General features: G+C 36.5%; 1 protein-coding gene across 1 annotated transcript in view; it reads right to left on the bottom strand.

The window, feature by feature from the left end:
- Window positions 1-23214, bottom strand: part of LOC150079776 (glutamyl-tRNA(Gln) amidotransferase subunit B, mitochondrial-like) — a 65839-nt gene extending 42625 nt beyond the window's left edge. Inside the window, exons 1-5 of the mRNA XM_090383232.1 lie at window positions 23066-23214; window positions 10144-10306; window positions 6350-6463; window positions 1619-1826; window positions 341-460 (exon numbers count right to left, since the gene is read on the bottom strand). Of these exons, the coding sequence (XP_090239358.1) occupies window positions 341-460; window positions 1619-1826; window positions 6350-6463; window positions 10144-10306; window positions 23066-23214 (754 nt within the window). The remainder of the gene's footprint in view (window positions 1-340; window positions 461-1618; window positions 1827-6349; window positions 6464-10143; window positions 10307-23065) is intronic.
- Between the last annotated feature and the right edge of the window lie 1205 nt (window positions 23215-24419).

Below are 24419 nucleotides of genomic sequence, written 5' to 3'. Positions count from 1 at the left end.
CTTCTCAACCTTCAACCTATGCATGGTACTAAGTACTATAGGTTCTAATACCTCTTGTTTTTGGGTTTTTCATAAAAAAATATATATATTTAAGTTTTATCTATTCAGGTCATATAGTTTTATTTACTCTTTTTTTTGTTAGAGAGCTTCTCAGCAGTTTTAAAATTCAATAATCTTTCACCAATAATTTTTTCTTAATTTTAAAGCTTTGTTCAAAATATAAAAATCACTAGTTTTAAACAAAAATAATTTTATAAAAATGATTCTAATTTAATTAACCACTATAAAATATTTTTATGTTACATTGATATCAATTTTTATGTTACATTGATATCATTACCTATATGGCAGGAACAAGTGTCTATTCTTTTAAGTATCAACTGTAATTCTTTAATTAAAGCTGCAGCTTCTTCCCCATCTGCAAGATCTGCATCGAATACCAATCCCATCACACCAAAACCTATTGAAATGAGGGCATTTAATTGAAGATATTATGAAAAAATTTCAGAATTACATTTTAAATTCAACTTCATATAACTAATGTTTTAGTAAAATTATTTCAAAAAGACAAATTTGAAACAGAATAAAAATTATAATAATAAACATAATTAAACAGTAAGACTTCACCATTTGTGTGGGGGGTGTTGTGAAGTGTAAATTTTAAAACAGCATTATTAACTGCCTGTGAATAAAAGGGACTTTGATTCTCAGCTTGTAAGGTAGTTTTGTATAAAATATACTCTGTTGTCGTATTAATACATTTTATACAGATTGAGTAGTCACTGATTCCTCCAGGTGTGCACTGAGTAAAAATCTGGAAGTTCTGGTATAAATTAATTTTCTGCACCTAAAATTTATTCTATTGGTAACCACACCACACTTGCTCAGCAACAAGAAATTTTGACCAATGAATTGCCAAAGAATAAAAGTTAAAGTGAAATCTAAATGCATTATCACCATGTGCAAAGGATATCCTCTTAGTCCACTATTATAATTTCACAACTGTGAATCTGCATTTTATATTGCCAGGAACAGTCATACAACCATTTGCAGATTTTGATTTTAGAAGTGAAACAAAAAATAACTCTGACAGCAGATAACATTTTATTTCAGTAATTTATACACTTACCACAAGAATTAATTAAGAGAATTCTTTCAGGTCTGCAGTATCATATTTAACGTCATATATGATATCAGAAAATAAGATTATGCACTAGTGATTAACTGAGAGATAGATTTAGTAGCCAATTAAATCACCTGGAAAGTGACTGATTAGCAGGCACTTACAATCAAGAAACATATAGCTATGGCAAAGTTCCCCAAGGCTGTATATAACTAACTATTGCCAAACAAGGTTAGATTTGGTGAATGTTTGAGTGCCTGACCTGTGATAGGTGAAATATAATCAATGCACAATCTGTGAGTAATCAAAGCCTGCAATACAGAAAACAAGGTCTCAGAAACTTAACTGCAAATAAGCAAACAACCAAGATACAAACTGTGAGGCTTTCAAATCAAAAACACAGATAATGGCAATAATAATGGGTATTGTTAAAAAATCAACATAAAAGAATAAATTTTTAAAAACTGCCAAACCTAATGAATAATTTTTATTTACCTGCTCTGTTTGCTTTACTTAAATCAATTAAACTAGCATTAGCCATCTCAACATGTAAACTTTTTCTGAATTCCTGTTCAAGTTTCAACTGCTTTAGCCTTGCTTTGTGCTTATATGCGACCTTGTGAACAGAAGAATTATATACAACAAATTCAATTTCTCCATTTGTAGCTAAAGGTGATCGCTTCTGTGTAATATGATATCCAACCTACAAAAAGAAAAGATCATTTTTAAAATTACCAGTAAACAATGAACTGATGTTACCATTGAGATCAAAATGGAGTAACCCTTTTCCTGGGTGAGTTTGCTGAATGTGTGTGTGTGCATGCGTGTGTGCATGCTCACAGTAACAAGTTTTCTGTTCCAGTTGGCTCTGTGCAGTTAAGTCTTTCACAGAATTTTTTAAAAAATAGTAAAAATGAAAACTTTGTACATAAAAAGTTTTAAATATTGATTTGTTCTTATCTTGACTTGCTTGCCCAACATCAGAATGAAACTACTGCTAAAATCAAATCAGAATTTTAAAAATCGTAAAAAATTAAAAAAAAAAATTATTCAAGGTTATTTATTTGTTTTTTATGCAGCAGTATCTTCTATATCTATTTATTTAGCACTTAATTCAATTTCATCAACATGAATTTGAATTCCTGAGATATTTTGCAGTTTTTTAAACCCAAATCAGATAACTATGCCAGACAGGTGCAAACTGCTACTATGCATTTCAATGCTGTTCTAGTATAGAAACACAATAACACAAACACAAATGAGAGATGGCAGCATGTACCAGAAATTATTTGAATGCTAATGGATGCATTACTTGAAATGACTTTGAAAAATGTAAATATATATATATGTTCCCCAGAGCCCATATATAAGAAGATAAATTTACATGCATACTTCAGAAAAAGTAAAACACTGACAGAGATTTCCTGTTATTTGCACAGATATAAAGTCATCACATGCAAGAACAAAAACATTCTATAATTTTGGATAAATTATAAACTATGCCAATACTTATTACATATAGAATTGCATAGGTATATAATACTTATGGTAATATTTAATGCAATGACATCGCTGTTCCAGAATCAATAACTTATAAGGTTAAAATATTTAAAAGTAATTAATGAAAAAAAATGGAAACTTTTGGGTTGGTAGGAAAGAAAACTCACAGACCACATATAATCAATGCCTTGGAACAAAAACTAACTATGTATGTGCCAACTTTAGAAACAGCAACTCTTGTACTATCAAATTTAGTTCTGGACATTTGAAATATAAAATATCAAATTAGAGAAATCAGTGTGGTATCAAATTAGAGATATCAGTATGGTATCAAATTGCAAAATAGTAGTTGAATAAATCTTTTATCCAAAAATAAAAATCAAGAAGAAGGCATACAGGACCAGTAACTGAAGTTAACATTCAGCCAACTGTCCCTTTCTAGGTATGTGGAAAGGTTTCATTCATAAGGCCTTTTCATAATGCAGTTAAATTAATTGGTTTCGGATGGAAGTGTAAGGTATTTCTATAAAAAAATAAGGAAATAAACCATAGAGAATATGCCAAATTTCACAGGAGCTGGTTGAACTGTCAGCCAGTTCTAAATGATTTTTTTTAAATATTAAATGAGAGTTGCGAATAATAAAGATGATAAGGTTAGTTAGAAATTTTCCATATACATATAATTTGATGCTAGTGTACTTCTGCCAGAAACTCATATTTTGCATTACCCAAAAACAGCAAAGTAGCTATAGAATACATTCAGTCTTAAGACATGATATACTAATGTATGGTCTTAGTTTTAACAAGAAAACAAGCTAATCCAAACCCGACTGAGGTAATGAGGAGGCATGGCAAATGAATGACAGTAACCAGTATAATAAAAAAATATAACAAATATAATAAAAAAGTATAACATATAACATTGCTGTTACAAAATTTTTGTTGGAGATTGATGAAAATAAACATATATAAAAAATTATGAAAAAATAAAATCAAAGTTGGATGGTTGTTTTTGAGAGTTATTTTATCTACTGGTAACTTTAGTCACACAGTTTCACTAGTTCATATGGACTTTACTATGTATCATATCTGTATAAGTCTCTGTGCCCAAATGATACAATCAGCCAATCTGCATGTCATGCAGGTTGAATAATCTGAAATAATGCATAGGAAAACTCTACCTATCCTACCCTATCCTCCTCTACCTGAGATTAAAATCTAGGATTATAAAAATGAAATTTTGAGGATATAGAAAGTAAACAGAATTCATAGTGTAATATAGGAAAATTTAATATTGCAAATATCATTTATCTTAGGATATCATAATTTTGTCCACATTTCAACATTTCTTTGCATTTACAGTATGTAATAAAAGTGTTTATTTATATTTAATTGCTTTATATATGCATTTTATATGCTAAATCCAATAAGGTCACTAGTTTTTCTCTATTTTGACAGCAACCAAAGCCTTCATGTTTTTATTCAATACTGTGATATACAACAGCCTGTATTTATATAATAAAGTTTTTTTTTGCAATTTACTATGGCTAACTGAAAAAAAATAAAAAAGTTTTCTCCTGATTAGTTCTGCTAAGTTTGGATATTATACAGATCTGAAGAAGCAAGCAAAACATAAAATTGTTGGTGGCACCAAGTTTTGCAATACACATAAAGCCTATTTTGGAATGGCTATGGGCGCTTATGAAGTTGTGGACAACTCATTTCAGCTGTGGTAATTACAGGTCAACATTAGAGGGATGGTTTAATGGTAGCCATAAGTGTATGTCTTTTACTCTACCTCAAATATGGAAAGAGTCCAAAAACCATCACAATGAATGCTACTTTTTTATGGTAGATACACCAAAGTTTAAAAACTGTGGATTGAAAGCTGTAGTGTATCCCAACGTACCATGCTCTATTGCTCTGATGCAACACAAAATGAAGATCTGCCAATTCCCAATTTGTCTTCCAGAGAAGAAGCGTCAGAACAGGATGAAGAATCTGGTGAATAGGATAACTGGGATTACACCTCAGAAGCTTATTCAAGTAAAGCACATTTCCCTAATCAGAAAGAACTGGATGACTTGAGGGACTTGGGTCTAAACCAATTCCAATGCACAGAACTTGACATCTCTTTTAAAAGAGTAGAATATATTGATCCCAGCTGCAAGCTTTCTATACAGAAACACGTCACTTATGCATGTTTTAACACTGTTGTGGAATCCCTATGTTGTCTTGACTCAACTGGTCTTTATGAAGAAATTTATATAAGCTACAATCCAGAAGAGTGGCATCCTTTCATAAACAGTTCAAATAAAAGCTTGAGAGCTGTGTTGCTTCACAACTGGAATATACACCCGTTCCTGTTGTGCACTGTTTTCATATTAAAGATAACCATGGAAATGTGAAGCATGTATTAGAGAATATCAAGTGTGACCAGTATAAATGGGATGTCTGTGGGAACTTCAGGATGCTGTGGTTCCTCCCAGGTTTTCAGGATGCTGTGGTTCCTCCCAGGTTTTCAAGATGGTTTCACTCAGTTCCCATGCTTTCTCTGGCTCTGGGACAGCAGGGCGGTAGATCAGCTCTAGGCGAGAAGAGAATGATTTGCTAGATTTCAGTTGCAGCCTGGTACAACCAGTATAGTTAATAATCCCTTGGTTTCAAGAAACAAAGTCTTGCTTCTGCCACATCATAAGTTGAGACTAGTCAAAACAATCTGTTAAAGAATTGGTCCCTCAAGGTGATACCTTCAAGAAAATACAATCTGATTCCAATATTGCCTGATGCAAAAGTTAAAGGTGGAATACTTATTGGCTCACAGGTTAAGCAGATGTTGACTTCATAAGAAGTGGAAGACAAAATGACTGAAGCTTAGTGAAATGCTTGGCAGTCATTTATCTTGTAATTATTGGCTTTCTTAGTAACATTAAGAATAAAAATTACAAAGAACTAGCTGACAAGCTGATTGAAAATTATGGAAAAATGGATGCAAAATGTCAACCAAGCTCCATTACTTGCACTATTACCCATATTTTTTAAAATCAAATCTGAGTAGATAGTAGCAAAAAGCATAAGGAGAGATTTCAAATAGTCAATTGAGAAGCGGTACCAAGGAAAGTGGGATGAAGCTATGATGGGCAACTATATCTGGTTCTTGGTTCAGGACATTCACACTGACCACAAAAGACAAAGACATTTGAATGTACATTTTTAAGGAAATGTTTTTTGATTAATTGAGAAAGGTTTCTACTTTTTAATTTGTAATTTTTTTAGCTTGTTGTTTACTTTAACAAAGATTAATATTCTATTGTACAGAAGTTGAACATCATTAGTAAATCTGATATAGTATTACTACATGTTTATTTTTCTTACATTTCTGGGAAAACCCCTGTTATGCAAAAGCTGTGGTCATATTCAGAATCAGAATACCCAACTTCATAAAGAAACACTAAGACATAAATGTAAACAAAACATTTTGAAAATTGATTACATAGTTTTCTTTAATTTCCTGCAATATGCACACATAAAAGTATTTTTAACCATGCCATTTTTCCTCATTTCCTTTTAAAAAATATAAACACTTTCTGTCCGACTTCAAGTATCACAAAGTAAAACATACAATTTATATTTAAAAGAAGATATTCGACAGCAGTCTTATCATTTGATAAATAATATAAATTCATTTCTAGACATGAATAAAAAAATTTTATAGAACAAACATACTGGTACAGCATCATAAAAGTAATGCTTTCTGTCAAACAGTGAGACTTTGTGAACAGTACAATTGAGGGTAAGAGCTGTAAGTACTCCAGCTTCTATACATCTTTTATTCACGACCTGTAAAAATAAATTGAAAATGAACTGAAGCATACATAATATCATTCATGGAACTCTTAAATTAATAAATTAACATTGGATATTCTCAGCCAAAAAAATAAATAAACAAATAAATAACCCTCCAAAATGATAAACTTAAAATCAGCATCAATACTGAAATCACTGATATATCTTTTTAAAAAAAAAAAAGCCAGTATTCTAATAAGGGACCTTGTTATTATTACTCACATCTATGCTTATCAGATACTAATAGTTAAAATGGAAGGTTAGAAAGTGATTAAAAAAAATTATCTAACATATCTAACATTGTTAGTTCAGAAATTAGAAGATAGGAGCCATCTACCATCTTAATTAGTAAACAATCTGAGAAAAACTGTCCATGTCATTGAAAATATGAGAGGGTAGACGACAGGATGGAAGCTTGCTTAGGGGGTCTTCTAATCTAATTAAAAGCTTGAGAACTGTTTAGAGCAACTTGAGTTTCAGCAGACTTGTCCATGAAATTTGTTCACAAATAAGTAACATAAACTAAGATATGAAGGACTCCATACTGGCAATTGTTAATCATATGGAAGATTTAGATGGTGTAAGAGCTGATGGGACGGGATGAAAGTGAAGGGATTATTCCATTAATTTAGATATAATTAAGGTAAGGGAAATTGGATAATAAATGATGGCACAAATTTTTCCCCTTTCTTAGGAATTTGCAGGATATGGAAAAATGTACATATACCATTCAAAACATCAGTGGAATAAGAGACCATTAAAAAAAAAAGTGAAAACCAGAATCCCAACAGTTTATTGTTTCGCACTGCTTTTTATAATTGTTAGTTAATGGGTCCTAGTGGTTGGTATGATATGGAGTGATATTCACATGGGGTGTATGGGGAAGTTTATAACTCTTGCACAGAATTTTTGGAGGGGGGAAACAGAATTTTTAATTATGTTTTCAACAGTCATATTTACAGACGGACATGCCTCTTTATTAGGTTTAATTCCGACTTTAATCTTTCTTGATAGATATACATATAGAGAGTGTTCATTTTAAAACACAGCCCATAATTTTCAGCTTCTGTAAGTTGCTTGTGCAAGATTTTATTGGTCATTCATAGAGGGAACTGATTGAGTTTAACCAGTGAGACAACTTTAAGCATATGAGCTGATAGGAATGTGGAAAATTGGCATGTGTTGTATATTGTGCCAGTGGAAAGCATAAATTTTTGATCAAGAAAGATGGTTCTGACTCTTGAACAAAGAATTTTCATAGTGAAGCAATATTTTGGTAAGAAATCATATGCATGTAAAGAAGCTCTCCAACAAGTGTGGCGCCTCCGTAGCCAGGTGGGAAGGAGCAGCAGTGCGTAGCACACGCTTCTTGATTAGACCGGGGTTCGAGCCGGTCACCACCAAATACGGAGGAGGCGGAAAGGTCAGGGAATGACCACCGCATATCCCGGAGCAATATGGCCTTAGTTGCTAATGCTCCTAAAAACCAAATAACAAACAAACAACCAACAAGTGTTCCCAGAAGGGGAGGTGCCAAACAAAACCACAATTTACTGCTTTATTAAAACGTTCAAAGAGATGTGGTCTGTGTCATCAAAAGCAGAATCACAGGCACATAGTCCTATATGATGATGTGCTGAAAGATGTGAGGCTCAGTTTTTGCAATCCCCTCTAAATCATTACGAAAGCTCTCCCGACAGAAGAACATGTCTTTAGGTAGTGCACATAACCTACAGCCTCTTTAGCCTCTATCTCGATCAGCACTGACCCTGGCTTCTAATCTTTCTTAGCATAGCCATGTTGTCTGTATGAAGCACATTTTTAAAGAAATATGGATAAAAAAATTTTAAATTCTTTGCTTTGTTGACATAGTATAGTTAAATGTTTGTTGTTTGTTTGTTTGGTTTTTAGGAGCATTAGCAACTAAGGCCATATTGCTCCGGGATATGCGGTGGTCATTCCTTGACCTTTCCGCATCCTCCGTATTTGGTGGTGACGGGCTCGAACCCCGGTCTAATCAAGAAGCGTGTGCTGCGCACTGCTGCTCCTTCCCACCTGGCTACGGAGGCGCCCCTATAGTTAAATGTGTTGAAGTACATATTAATTATAAAAGTATGTGTACCCATAGCTAAATTTCATGTCATATCTGTTTATTATTATTATTATTATTATTAATAGTCATATGGTGCAAGGAAGCCTGAGGCTTATGTTGCACCAGGAAAAAAAAAAAAAAAAGTTCCTGAGTTACCCTGAGAGAGAGAGAAAGAGTCAAAAGAAGAAGGGAATCACCAAGAAAGAGAAGAATGATGATATCCAGCTCAGGACCCTGGGTGTGCCAAGCCCATACTTGCCAGATATGAGCCCCTGGGGTTGAATTTTTGCACTTGTTCTGGAAGGAAAGGGGAGTGTGTGAAATTTATTATGTATTTAAAGGAGGGGAAGGTGCAATGTAAAAATAGTTTGATAACCTCATATAAGCAGAGAAGAAGCCTTGCAAATAAGTAGGACTTCTCTTCTGCTCTCAGTGTTGCTTTCCTTCTAAATAGCCACTAATTCTGTACAAATCTGCTCTATCGGGGAATAGTGTTCCCACATCAGGGGAAAATGCCCAGAAAATGTCTCTTATATTCAGACTGCACTGAAAAAAAGGCAATCAAATTAGTTAATGATTCCTCACAAATTAATGACACTTTTTATTACATGATTGTGATAGGGAATGGACTGGAGATGGTTCTTTTGAATTTGTCTATACAATTCTACCTCTTTATTTCAAACCAGTCCAAATGGTAGTTAATTAGCAGCCACTGCTAGTTAACTTTCATTTTTTGTTCAACTCCAAACTCACTGGACATCATTCATTCCTTATACTTCTGTTAAACAACCTTTCTTTGTATGTGTTTCCTGAAAATCACGATCTAGAGAAATTCAACAAAATGCTGTCATTATTATTAATTATTATTAGCTATATGGTGCAAGGAAGCCTGAGGCTTATGCTGCACCAGCCAAAAAAAAAAAAAAAATTTCTGAGTTACCCTGAGAGAGAGAGAGAGAAGTAGAAGGGAATCACCAAGAAAGAGAAGAATGATGATATCCAGCTCAGGACCCTGGGTGTGCCAAAGCCCATACTCACCAGATGTGAGCCCCTGGGGTTAATATCAACTTTCAACTCAAATGTGGTACTAGAATACTACAGACATTCCATTACCTTTCGTGTTTGATGCTCCCATAAAAAAAAAATAATAACATAAAAAAAGGCTAAATAAGACTTCAGTCTCCAAATAGATGATATGTCACTAAATTGGATGATCAAAATAACATTTATGAAGTGTGACTTTGTCACAAAAATAATGCTTTCAATTTATAAATGTTATTTTGATTATTCATTTTAGTAACATATCATTAGTTTGGAAACTGAAGTCCAGTGAATACAATGACTGGCTAATCCCATGCACCTAAAAAATTGTAATTTTAATGTTTAGTAATAACTTTTTATCAAAAAAAAATAGTATTTAAGAACCACACTGTTAATCTCCTGTTGATTAACAAATGATTAGGAAGGCCTATTCATTCAAATGCATTTCATGGACAGTAACATATTCATGAAATGAATTTTGTTACAATTTAAATAAATTGCATGCATAACTTTCAAATTTATAAATTTACTCATAGCTTACAGGTAATGTTCCAGGAAGTGAAGTACCAAAAAAAGGCACCTTATCATTTAGAGGAGCATGATCAGAATCACTTGAACAAGAACCAGGAGAAACCTGTGCATGTATTTCTAATCCCACTGAACTCTGCCATTCAGTTTTATTTAACAATCTCAGTGCAGAAAGTCTAAAGGATATATATATAAAAAAGACATTATATATATTATTTTTTTTTTTACAAGCATATAAATCCATTATTGTTTAATCATGAAAGCTAAACTTAAATAACTGAATTTATCTAACATGTCAATATGTGTGTATTGTGAAAATTATGAAAGGAAAACTGCTTCTGTATTTCCCTGCTCCATAAATTATTTTGTTGCAGAAATGGATGACAGCAAAAAAAAAAAGAAGAAAGAAAGGAAGGAAAGGGAAAGAGTTAAGGAGAAAATATATATTTTGGAATAAGGTGATATGGCAAGTATTTCAATGGGCTTCTATTCTCTCTCTCTCCCACCAATTCCATCTCCAGCTGACAACTTTCTCTGTTTTTCTATTATTCATTTCAAAATACACATATTTTATAAAATAATTAAAAATTTACTAGTTAAAACAAATGATCCAAACCCTACCCTCCAAAAAAGTATCTGGAAACATGTAAGTTTCACAATGATGTCACTGCTTCTCGCTTCAATAGCATGTCTGTCCCTTTGGCCACTATGATGCATTCCCTCCTGGACAGGCTTTCCACCTATGAATAACAGACAGCAGCAGTTATAGTCCTCCATTCCTCCTACAGAATAGTGTCCAGTTGAGCTACCAATGTGGGACATGTTGGTTCGGAGCCTCACCCAATATTCCAGTTAAGCTCATAGAGTTCAAATTGGGAATCTGGACTGGTTTTTCCAACATCTGTACATTCATATCCATAAGCCATTCTTGAATAGCACTGCCATTATAGCATGAGACGTTATCCTGCTGAAAGAAATATGGGGTCTGTACCCAAGAACTGCTAAATTATAAATACAAGGAAATGCACAAAATGTTACGGTAGGCATCAGGTTTCATGATTCACTGCATAACCACCAACAGTCCTAGGCCACACCATGAGAAAAAGCTGCACACCATAACCCCACCTAAGCCGACCGGGCTAGCCGAGTGGGTAAAGTACCTGCCCGGCAACCCAAAGGTCGCGGGTTCGATTCCCGCCTCGGGCTTGGATCAAAGTACTGCAAAAACCTTGGGAGGTGCAATATGGCCACAGAAGCCGATGCGCCAACAACTACCAAATCAAAAAAAAAAAAAAAAAAAAAAAAAATAACCCCACCACCTCCAAACCTTACTGTTGGCACAATACATTGTAGTAGATATTCTCCAGACATCTCCACTCTCACCCAACTGATCAGAATATGGTGTGTGCGCGATGCAAGGAGTGTAAGGAAATCAGGTGACAACTCAGCGTTGTTATGGGCCTATATGAGAGCTTGAAGGACAGGGTGGATGCCCTCGAAGGATTAAAAGTGAGGGCCCATCAAGCTCTCAGCTGCCCACACCAATGCCAGAGCTTGCACTTGGTCATCACGCAACACAACGGCAGCCCCCAAGGCAGAATATGCTGGTCCCAAAGGAACTAGTAGTTGTCAGTGACTCTATTGTCAGGAAAATGGGAAACATGCTTTGTAAGAAGGATAGGTGGAAGAGGACAAGGGTATGTCTGCCAGGGGCAAAGGTTGATGATGTTGTAGAGCGGATATCATCTTTTAAGCGCACAAAAGGTGATATAGTTGTACACGTTGGCACTAATGATATTAAGAGTAGGAGACCGGCGGAATTACTTAACAAGTACAGGTCACTGTTGAAAAAAAGCCGTGAATTAGGGTTGAATTTGAAAGTGTCAGCAAATCTGCCCAGACACGATAGGAGGAAGTATATGATGAGAGCCCTGTCGATTAATTTGTCCCTGGAAGGATTGTGCAAGGCTCAAGAGGTAGAATTTTTTTCAGCCCGGTCTGTACTTGTTAACAGGAGAGACTGCTTCTACAGGGATGGGATACACTTAAATAGAAAGGGTGCAAAAATGTTTGCTGATGCTATCGAGGCAGTGTTAGGTGGGTCAGAAAACTGCTATATTGGGGGGATACAAGGACTAATAGATTAACAGTAGCCACTGGCAGAGGTGAAAGTGATTCTTGCACTGCTTCTATTGGAATGAGCCGCAGCCTGGAAAATAAGATGCAGGATATTTCAGAGACTGCTGGGAATCATTGGGGTACAAGTAAACACATGGGTTGTGTTAGGGAAGCTAAGAAAAAGAACAGGTGCATGTATACTTGCGTGTACACCAATGCTAGGAGTTTAGTAAATAAATTTGATAAATTTGAGGTATTGCTCAAAACATCAAAGGCAGATATTGTGGGGATTTCAGAGATGTAGTGTCACACAGATATAAGGAATGCAGAACTGGAATTTGGGGAGCACAATGTCTACAGAAAGGATAGACAGGATAGGAAGGGAGGAGGGGTTATGCTATTAGTTAAGAAATACATAAAATCCAAGGAAGTGAAGCCAGTCAACATTGCTGGACAGTGCAGTGGAGAAGTCAGTTTGGTGTGACATAAGCATTGGGAGATCAAAATTGAGAGTAGGAGTGTGCTATAGGCCTAATGACTCTGATGAGTATAATAAGAAACTGTACGGGGAAATAGAGTGGGCCAGTAAATCAGAGAGTCTTATAATGGGGGATTTTAATTTCCCAGATATTGACTGGAATTTGGGGCCTGGTCACTCAAACACTAGCAAGGCTTTTGTGGATTTATTCGATGATTGTTTTCTACATCAACATGTTCAGGAGGCAACTAGAGGGAGTAATACTCTTGATTTAAATATCAGTAGTGATTATTCATGCATTAAGAATCTGCAGATAAATGAACCACTAGGTGGAAGTGATCACAGTGTGCTGAAGTGGGATTTACTCAAAGAGGTAACTACCATCAGGGGTAAAGGGAAGGGTTTTTGCTTTCGTAAAGGTGACTACGATGGTCTGAGACAGTATTTAAATTCTATACAGTGGGACCAACTGATGATGTTACCAACAGCAAATTCAAAATGAGAAGCATTCAAAGAACTTATCTTGGAAGCTACTAGGCTTTACATACCAACTAAGAAATATTGTTCAAGGTTTAGGCCAAAATGGATGTCAGATGAACTAATGAGGCATATGGCAGAGAAGAAAAATGCATTGGATACATACAAATTAACACGTGACACAGAAGCCTATGATAGATACAAGTTGATCTGTAACCAAGTTACAAAGGAGGCAGATTACGAGAAATCTTTGGCAAGGGATGCAAAGAAAAACAGCAAAGAGTTCTTTACATATTTAAACTCTAGAAGGAAGGGGATGAATCAGATTGATCCACTTGATATCTATGGGTCCACTGTTGATGATCCTGCTCAGGTAGCTAACAAACTAAATGAATATTTTGCATCGACATTCACACATGAGGAGTTATTCAGCGAGGGGAATGCCAGAGATGTATTCAACTCTGGCAGTAAGCTAGAGAATCTTGTAATAACTGAGAGTAAAGTGGAGGAGAAATTGTTGAAGATAAATAGAAGAAAGGCACCTGGGGTGGATGGGATCTATCCAGTTATATTAAAGGAGGCAGCAAAGGAAGTAAGCAAACCCTTAGACATAATTATGAGAGCTTCCTTGGACTCAGGGGAAGTACCCATGGATTGGAGATGTGAAAATGTGACCCCAATTCACAAAGGAGGATCAAAGGGCGACACAAGTAATTATAGACCTGTTAGTTTAACTTCTGTTCCAGGAAAATTAATAGAGGCACTGGTTAAAGAAGCACTGCAGGATCATCTAGACAAGACTTCAGTTATAGCTCCGACACAGCATGGTTTTGTTAAGGGGAAGTCTTGCCTGATCAATTTGATTGGATACTATGATGCAGTCACAAAAGAACTGGATGCAGGGAATAACTTTGATATTATATACTTGGATCTTAGAAAGGCTTTTGATACTGTTGCACATGGAAGACTGCTGCACAAATTGGAGCAGTGTGGCATTGGAGGCAAATTACTGCTATGGATAAAGGGGTGGTTGAGGGGGAGAAGACAGAGAGTGGTAATCAATGGACACTGCTCATCGTGGACTAATGTTCTTTGTGGAGTTGCTCAGGGTTCAGTATTGGGTCCATTATTGTTTTCTGTATTTATAAATGATATTGATGATGGTATATCAATCTTAATGTCCAAGTTTGCAGACGATACAAAGGTTGGCCGGGTTGTCAAGAATACTACTGACACTATGCTACTGCAATGGGATCTGGAAAGGTTGAGCAGATGGGCTGAGAGGTGGCAAATGAAGTTTAACATTGACAAATGTAAAGTACTACATATGGGAAACAGCAACCCCAGAGCAACGTATCAACTCTGTGGTACTACACTGACAGTGGTAGAGAATGAAAGGGACCTGGGGGTGGTTGTGCAGGCAGATATGAAGTTTTCTGAGCAGTGCAGATGGGCTGCAAGAGTAGCTCATGGTGTATTGTCAATGATATATACGAATTTTTCTAGCAGGGATAAGGAGGTGATTATTCCCCTGTATAAGGCAATGGTCAGGCCACACCTAGAGTACTGTATACAGGTCTGGAGGCCTCATTTCGAGAAGGATGTAGAGATGCTGGAAAGAGTACAGAGAATGGCAACAAGATTAGTGAATGGAACAAAGGGGTGCTCTTACGAAGAAAGGCTTAGGTTTTGCAGGTTGCAGTGTCTGGAGACTAGGCACCAGCGAGGTGATCTGATAGAGGTGTATAAAGCCTTGAATGGTTTGAGCATGCTCAATGCTGATGGGATTCTTCCTCTTGCTCAGAATAATCACCTGAGAGGGCATAAATTCAAATTGAGAAAAGACAGATGTAGGATAGACGTGAGGAAATTTGCCTTTAGCCAGCGGGTGGTTGGTTGGTGGAATAGACTTCCATCCCTTGTCGTGGAAGTTGATAGCCTAAATAAGTTTAAGGCTCAGCTGGATAGGTATTTTGAACGAACAGAGGGGTGAAGTGGAAGTGGTTATTTTTTATTTATTTTTTTTTTTTTTGGCTAATGCTGCAAAAGCTTGCTTTCTTGCATCAAAAGCCTCTACTAATGCTAATGCTAAGATCTTTCTAGGGTACTGTCTATTACTACTTTTTGGAAGATAGCTTGTATTAAAACAAATCCAGGCGTGAACATTGGGCTACTTGATGTCAATGGGTTAACTGTTGATGGCCATAATTGGTCTATGGAACAGTGGCTATCGATCTGTGGAGTGATGAAATTTAAGCATACAGATTTGTAATTATTATTATTATATTATCATTATTATTATTATTATTATTATTATTATTATTATTATTATTATTATTATTATATTATCATTATTATTATTATTATTATTATTATATTATCATTATTATTGTTATTATTATAATTACAAATCTGTATGCTTAAATTCATCACTCCACAGATAGATAGCCACTGTTCCATAGACCAATTATGGTCATCAAGAGTTAACCCATTGACATCAAGTAGCCCAATGTGATTTAATCCCTTCTTCTGCTGTTAATAAAAGCATAGAAGTCTGCTGTTTTTCTTTGCATTCTTTGCCAGAGACTTCTCCTAATCTGCCTTAGCTCGCCTAACCTCTTCTGTGATTTGATTACAGACTAATTTATATCTAACATAAGCTTCTGTATCACCTGATAATTTATATGCATCCTATGTACTTTTCTTCTCTGCCAAGTGTCTCAATAGTTCATCTGACACCCATTTAGGTCTAAGCCTTGAACAGTATTTTTTTGTTGGTATGAAAAGCCTAGTGGCTTCTTTGATTACTTCCCTGAATACTCCCCATTTAGAATTTGCTGTTGGTTCCACTACATACAATTTAAAAACTGTCTGAGACCACTGTATTCACCCTTAAAAAAGCAAAGCCTTTCTATTTAGCTTCGTGGATTTTAACTTTACATATACTGACTGGAACTTGTGACTTGGTCACTCACAGGCTAGTAAGACTTTTGTGATTTATTGGATGACTATTTTCTACAGTAGCATGTTAGAGAGGCAACAAGAGGGAGTAATACTCTTGATCTGATTACCAACAGTGATTATTCATGCATTAAGAAACTGCAGATAAAAGAACCACTAGGTGGCAGTCATAACAGTGTATTGGTTTGGGATTTACTTAGATGTAATTATGATCAAGGGGAAAGGGAGGAGTTTTTGCTTTCATAATGGTGACTACAATGGTCGAGACAATTTTTAAATTCTGTACAGTGGGACCAACTGATGATGTTACAATAAGAAAATTCTAAATGGGAAGCATTCAGGAAGGGAATTAATCTTGGAAGCTACTAGGCTTTTCATACCAACTAAGGAATACTCTTCAAGTTATAGGCCTAAATTGATGTCAGATGAACTGATGACACTTACAGCAGAGAAGCAAAGTGCATGGGATGCATATAAAATATCAGGTGACACAGAAGCTTATGATAGATATAAACTAATCTGTAATCAAGTCACAAAGGAGATCAGACAAGTGAATGAAGATTATGAGAAATCTTTGGGAAAAGGTGCAAAGACTTCTTTACTTATATAAACACTGGAAGGAAGAGGATATTAAATTGGTCCACTTTATATCAATGGTTTGATTATCATGCTCAGGTTGCCAACAAACTGAATGAGCATTTTGCATCTACATTCACACATGAAGAATTCTTTTGGGAAGAGGATGAGGGAAGTTTATCAAATTCTAACAGGGAGCTAAATGGTTTTGTAATAACTGAGAGGTAAGTGGAAGAGAAATTGTTGAAGTTAAATATAAGAAATGTACCTGAGATGAATGAGATCTATCCAGTTATATTAAGAGAGGCAGTGAAGGAAGTAAGCCATAATTATGAAAGAATCCGTGGATTTGGTGGAGGTTCCAGTATACTACGGATGTGCAAATATATCCCCAATTCAGAAAGGGGGATCAAAGGGTAATACAAGTAATTACAGACCTGTTAGTTTAACTTCTGTTCCAGAAAAAATAATGGAGTCACTGGTTAAAGAAGCATTGCAGGATTATCTATACAAGACTGCAGTAATAATTCAAACACAGCATGGGTTTGTTAAGGGGAAGTCTTGTCTGACCAATCTGATTGGATACTATGATGTGGTTACAAGGGAACTGAATGCAAAAAATAATTTTGATATCATATACTTGGAATTCAGAAAAGCTTTTGACTGTTGCACGTGGATTACTACTGTACAAATTGGAGCATTATGGCATTAAGGAAAAGTTGCTACAATGGATAAAAGGATGGTTGAGTGGGAGAAGACAGAGAGTGGTAATCAACAGACACTGTTCTTCGTGGACTAATGTTATTAGTGGAGTTCCCCGGAGTTTGGTGGTGGGCCCATTTTTGTTTTCTATATCAATGATATTGATGAAGGAATATCAGGCATAATGTCCAAATTTGTTGATGATACAGTGGTTGACAGGGGAGTTAATAACAGGAATGATGGTATGCTACTGCAACAGCATCTCAAAAGGTTAGGCAGATGGGCTGAGAAATGGCAACTGAAATTTAATATTGATAAATGCAAAGTACTGCATATGGGTTGCAGCGACTAACTATGTGGTACTACATTAATGGGGCTTAGAGGGGAACAGGTATCCTGTGTGTTATCAGACACTCAGCCTAAAACACTGATGGATCCAATATCTCTCTATTACAGAAGATTTAGGAGAAGTCCGGTTGGCCTGCCTCCCTAAAATCCATTCATGCACACCTTCTCGATGGTAAGCCCTGTTACGTCACTTAGGTGGCAACGAACATGTAGAGTGGTTCTCTTCAAGACGCCTGGTCAGCGTGAAGAGGAAAAGACCAAACCCTCCAGCATACGAAAGCATGACGAAACAAATGGCCCTCAGTTCCCAGCAGTTTTCACTATCCCTCTTACGGCAGCGAGAGGATCAGAGTGGAAGCAGAGGGTGTTAAGAATCTCTGGGTATGACCAGGCTGCCATGTACGGAAACTGAACTTGGCCTGTTATGACGTAAGAACACTCATCGGTGAAGACAGGATATTAGAGCTGGAAAAGGAATTAGAAACAGAATGGTATCCAAGAGGAGCTAGAAGAAAACCTGGAAGACAAAGGCGGAGATGGATAGATGAAATTCAGGAGTTTGTGGGTAGTAAATGGATGGCTAGTGCTCAAAACAGAAGGAACTGGAAAGTTGCTGGAGAGGCCTTCATCCTGCAGTGGATTGAAAATGGCTGATGATGATGACTACATTAATGTAGTTAATATACGGTGTGGTACTACACTCAGGATAGTGGAAAATAAAAAAGGCCTAGGTGTAATTGTGCAGTCAGATATGAAGTTCTCTGAGCAATGCAGACTGCCAGGACAATACCTGGAGTTTTGTCAATGATATATAGGAGTTCTGTTAGCAGGGATAAGGAGGTGATTCTACCATTGTAAAAGGCAATGGTCAAGCCACATCTTAAGCAGTGGTGTATTCGTGCCGGAATGATGTTCCGGTACTTTTTTCTAAATGTTTGTTGTTTATTAAACTACATGGTCCACCATCAGAATTATGGAATCCAAATTTTTATGTCCGAACTTGGTTGCGGTCTCATCATTCTGCTGTTGACCAACAAACAAAAAGGGCAGTCACACAATAATATATAATTGATCCTGTATGGGAATTTCTGATTCTTCTGAACAGTATTTTTTATATTATTTTAGAGTTTTTGTTTTCATTTTTTTCTTTGTTGATTTTTAAAATTTTTTGTCTTTGTGTTTTACTTTTGAAATTTTTATTTAATACTGAACAAATATCCTAATCTTTGCCTTATTTATTTTTGCAAATGAAAACAGCGTAGGTAACAATTTGTAGTTAATCGACGAGCGTTCTGGTACTATTTTTTTTAGCAATACACCTCTGATCTTAAGTACTGCATACAGGTCTGGAGACCACAATTTAGGAAGGATGGGAAGCTGCTAGAATAAGTACAGAGAAGGGCAATGAGATTGGTGAGTGGAACAAAGGGGTGCTCTTAAGAAGAAAGGCTTCAGTTCTGCAAACTGCAGCATCTGAAGAATAGGCATCTGCAAGTTGATCTGATTGAGGTGTTTAAGACTTTGAATGGCCTGAGCAAAGCACAATGCTGATGGGATTTTTTTTCTTACTGAGATCACACAACAGGGCACAAATTGAGGAAGGATGGTTGCAGAATAGATTTTTTTTTTTTTTATGTGAACCCCAAACACGAGAGGTATTAGAACCTATAGTACTTAGTATCGTGCTTGGGTTGGAGGTTGAGAAGACGAAAGAAGATATTTGTTGACATTGGACTTGAACTTCTGTAGATTGTAATTTTCAGGAAATACGTATGAAGGAAGGTTGTTCCAGAAAACGGCAGTTGAATGAATAAATGAGGAAGATGAAAAGTTGATTCTGTGGGTTTGAAGTTGGACAGTAAATGGATGTTGGCTGGTGGCGGCACGTGTTCGGACTGTTTTGAAAGAGAGAGCGGGAATTATAGAAGCCAATTCAGAAGAACAGTGCCCATGGAAGTATCTGTAAAAGAGGCATGCAGCAGAAACAGTGCGTCTATGAGAAAGCGGGTGGAGAGACTCTGTTAGAGATGAGTCATTAATTAACCTAACTGCCCTCTTTTGAATGGAATCAAGAAGCCTGAGAGAGGTTTTGGGGGCACCACCCCAAATGTGGGAACAATATTCCATGGCAGGGCGGATTTGCGATTTATACAGAGTGAGCAGCTGTTTGGAAGAAAAGTAACGCCGAGAGCGAAAGAGAAAACCAAGTTTTTTAGATGCAGAGGAAGCAATATTTGTAATGTGCTTGTGCCAAGAGAGATTAGAAGTCAGGGTAATCCCCAAAAGAGATATATCCTTTTGCCTAGAAATTGGAGTGTCACTAAAGATAAGCATAGGAGCAGAAGAATCCTTTTTGCGAGATATAAGACAAGACTGAGTTTTAGAAGGGTTGAAATCAACTAAGTTGTCTTTGCCCCACTGGAGAATTACCTAAAGATCAGCATTTAAGGAATTGGTAGCAGATTTTCGAGAAGTTGAAGCTGATTGAGCAGGACAGGATTTCTCAAAACGGAAAGTTGAATGCAATGTGCTATCATCGGCAAAACTATGGATAGGATTTCCAGTCAATGGAAGAAGGTCATTGATACAAGAGGAAAAGAGTGGGGGACAGAACTGAACCTTGGGGGACACCGGCATTAGTGGAGAAGTTAGAAGACAGAGAGCCATCTACCATCACCCTCAGTGAGCGATCAGAGAGAAAACTGGATAACCAATTACTAAAAACAGTTGGCAAACCATAAGATGGAAGCTTGTTTAGAAGACCTTTATGCCAAACACGATCAAAAGCCTTTGAAATGTCAAGAGCAACTACTTGTGTCTCACCGAACCTTTCCATTGAAGTAGTCCATAAATGGGTAACATAAGCCAGGATATCACCAGTGGATCGACACTGACGGAATCCATACTGGTGATCGTTGATCAGACGGAAGGTTTCTAGGTAGTTTAAGAGTTGGCGGTTAATAGATTTCTCCATTACTTTAGAAAGAGTAGAAGTAATTGCAATGGGACGATAATTGGATGGGAGGGATTTGTCACCCTTTTTAGGAACTGGCTGGATAGGAGCAAATTTCCAAGCAGAAGGAAAAACACCTTTGGAATAAGAAAGTGAAAAAAGGCGGCAAAGAATAGGAGTAAGTTCAGGAGCACAGATTTTGAGAACAAGTGGAGAAATACCATCAGGACCTGGAGCTTTCTTAGCATCAAGATTCATCAAAATATCCTTTCTGATATCCTTTTGATGGAAGACCACAGGAGGCATTGAAAGGTGTGTGTTGGCAATGGTGGGAGGTGTTTTACCAAGATCATTAATACACAAGCTGGAAGAAAAATGGGATGCTAGCAGGTCAGCTTTATCCTTGGCTGAAGGATACAACAGAACCATCTGGTTTTGGCAGAGGTGGGAGCAGAGATGGGCAAAAGTTGCGGCCAATAGCTTTGGCAAGAGACCAGAATGCTTGGCTACCATTAGGGCAAGAAGCAAGCTTTCTACTCTTAGCCTGTTCAAACTCTAGTTTGGACTGATTAATAACTGCTTTACAATTGTTGCGAGCTTTGGTGTAGGCAGAAAATGAAACTGAAGAATTAGAAACAAGCCAATTACGATATGCAACATTCTTCTCTTGAAGAGCCTTAGCACATTTATTGGAAAACCAAGGTTTAGATAAAGGACGAGATTTTAAAGTGGAGTGTGGGATAAAGGATTCCATTCCTGCAAGAATAATTTCACTGACACGATCTGAGCAAACGTTGACATCAGAAGTTTTGAAGCAGTAATCCGACCAAGGAAAAGAAGAAAAGAAGTCTCGCAGGTCATCCCATTTTGCATTCTTGTAATGCCAAACAACACGAGGTTGGGAATAGCCATGAGATAAAGGTTCCATTGGAGAAGAGACAATCACCAAGTTGTGATCTGAAGTGCCTAAAGGACCTCTTACTTCGACCGTGTACTTAGAAGGGTTGTTTGTGAGAAAAAGATCAAGCGTATTGGCTGTATGATTCGGATTGTCCGGTATTCTTGTAGGTAAATGAACAATCTGTGCTAGGTCATTAGTAATTGCAAAAGCCTCAGCATCTCGACCTGCTGGGTCGGTGTGACTAGAAAACGGAAGCCAGCTGGAGTTGTGAACATTAAAATCACCAAGGAAAATTACCTCACTGTTAGGAAAGTTGGACTGGAGAAAGTCAAGTTGCAACGAGAGGAAGTCAAAGAGCTCCAAGTGATTAGTGGAGTTGGGAGAACGGTAGAGACAACAGATGAATTTGACACAATGAGGTAGAGAGATTTTAAGCCAGAGAAGATCAAAGAGGGGAGATTCCAAATTGCCAAGTCTCTGACAGGGAATATCAGAACGGACATATGCACAAGTACCACCTTTGAGGCGAAAGGAATCATACAGCGAATAATTTGGGCATCTGAGATGAGCAGTAGTTGAATCAACCGATAACTGAGATTCTGTCAGAAAAAGTACATGGGGTTTGGCAGACTGCAAGTGGAAATGGACATCGTTGAGATTAGAATTGAGACCACGTATATTTGTGAAATGAATTAGGAAGTCCTTAGGAAGATGTGTGGAAGTTTGCCTTTAGCCAGCAGGCAGTTGATTGCTGGAAAAAACTTCCATCTGCTGTTGCAGTCGATAGTTTAAATAATTCAATGAAGAATTAGACAAACCATTGGAGGAAATGAATAGGTCAAATGGGAGGCGTAATTTTTTTTTTTTTTTTTTTTTTTTTGGCTGATGCTGTATAACTTGCTTTCTTGCATCATTTGCCACTGCTAATACTAAATATCGAAATGAATACAGAAAATAACATATACCCAGTTGGAGAATACTAGTGAGAAAAGATACAAGAGAGGATTTCATTTCATTTAGAAATTTAAAAAAATAAAAAACTAAAAAAAAACTGAAAAATTTTAGGAGTCTGTCACAACACTTTGACAGTGGAATTAATATTTGTATTGGCAAAATTATGCAATAAAGCATGTTTAGTCAACATCAGCAAAAAAAAAAATTAATTCAATCCTTTCTAACGATTTGCTCACTTCCTAAGTTTATTGAAACTACCCTTTTAATCAATTAGCTAACAAAAAGGGATTTGTTTTTGAAGTTTTACGTATATCTTTCTTATCCCTGAGATCAGAGTCTTATTGATGTAATGAGCCACTCAGAATAAATACTGTACTGTATACGCAACTCAACTTCATGAAGAATAACAATGAAGGTTCGTTAAGCCGATTGTATTTTCTTTCAATAATGCCCTTTATTTTAATTACCTATTAATTTGTTTATCTCCAACTAAAGAAGATAAATGTCTCGGATGGTGAATTTTTATATTCTGACAATGCTTGTTCAACAAATGCAAAAGACCTGAACAGCTCCTTCCTCTCTTTACTATGAAAACAACTTCGCCACAAACAGCCATCTTCACTATACTGTACTCTCGAACACAGAGCAGTAAGATATTCTGTGCTCGCTTATATCTACTAGTTGTCGTTATCGAAGGTTTTCTACAAGGGCTACAGCGGTCATTTATTATTATTATTATTATTATTATTATTATTATTATTATTATTATCCATATGATACAAGGAAGCCTGAGGCTTATGCTGCACCAGGGGGGCAAAAAAAGTTCCCGAGTAACCCTGTGAAAGAGAGAGAGAGAGAGAGACAAAAGTAGAAGGGAATCACCAAGAAAGAGAAGAATGATGATATCCAGCTCAGGATCCTGGGTGTGCCAAGCCCATACTCACCAGATGTGAGCCCCCCCCCCCCGGGATTTAGTACCTTCCAAATTACTGAAATATAGTAGTTTTCAGTTTTTAAAGATAAGAGAACATCCATAACTTCTTTAGAAAGGAAAAAATTCATCCAGGCTTGTTTCATTTCCTAAGATGTGCTTTATTGTCAAGTAAAATATTTTTATTGAGAACTTTATGACAGTGAGTACACCGTGGCGGGTCTTTGTTACTAAGAAGATAAAGATGAGTTATATGAGAGTGACCAATGCGTGATATTGCAAGAACCACTTCTTCTTTTCTTACTTTCCTGGAGCTGGAGGTCCAGAAGGATGGCTGGGTCTTCATTTCTATAAGTTTATTGTTGCTATGGTCTTGCCATATATTTTGGGAGTAGCAGGTTTTTCGTATAATAGTTTTGTAGTCTTGCACAGCAACCCTCATACCAATTACATTTGAATTTATTGATTATTTTGCTGCCTGATCTGCGTTTTCATTTCAGAGTATTCTGCAATGAGCTGGGATACATCAGAATACCACGGCATGTTGCTTGTCAGCTGGGTCAGTTTAGATCTGATTGGTTTCAGCAGGGGATGGTCAATATGTGTTTCATTTTGTATTGGGTTTATAGAGCTTACAGAATCGGTATAAATTATATGCTGTGCACTGGCTTGAGAACTAGGTGATTAAGAATTAGGTAGATGGCAAAAGGTTCTGCAGAGAAATTGCTGAACTCGTTGGTAGAGAAGCAAAAATGGTGAAAGCAGGTAAGACTGTAGCAGCAATTACTGTCTTGTCTGGTTTCTCACCATCAGTCTATATTTTATTATATTCAGCATAATTTTGGGTGTGGATAGCAATAAAATTGTCTTATATTTAAGCCTGCGAGAGA

The sequence above is a fragment of the Mastigoproctus giganteus genome, chromosome 10, assembly GCF_048544385.1.
Source record: "Mastigoproctus giganteus isolate SK-2022 chromosome 10, ASM4854438v1, whole genome shotgun sequence".
Classification (NCBI taxonomy): domain Eukaryota; kingdom Metazoa; phylum Arthropoda; class Arachnida; order Uropygi; family Thelyphonidae; genus Mastigoproctus; species Mastigoproctus giganteus.
The sequence above is the reverse complement of the archived record's forward strand: the minus strand, read 5'-3'. Positions and strand labels throughout refer to the sequence as shown.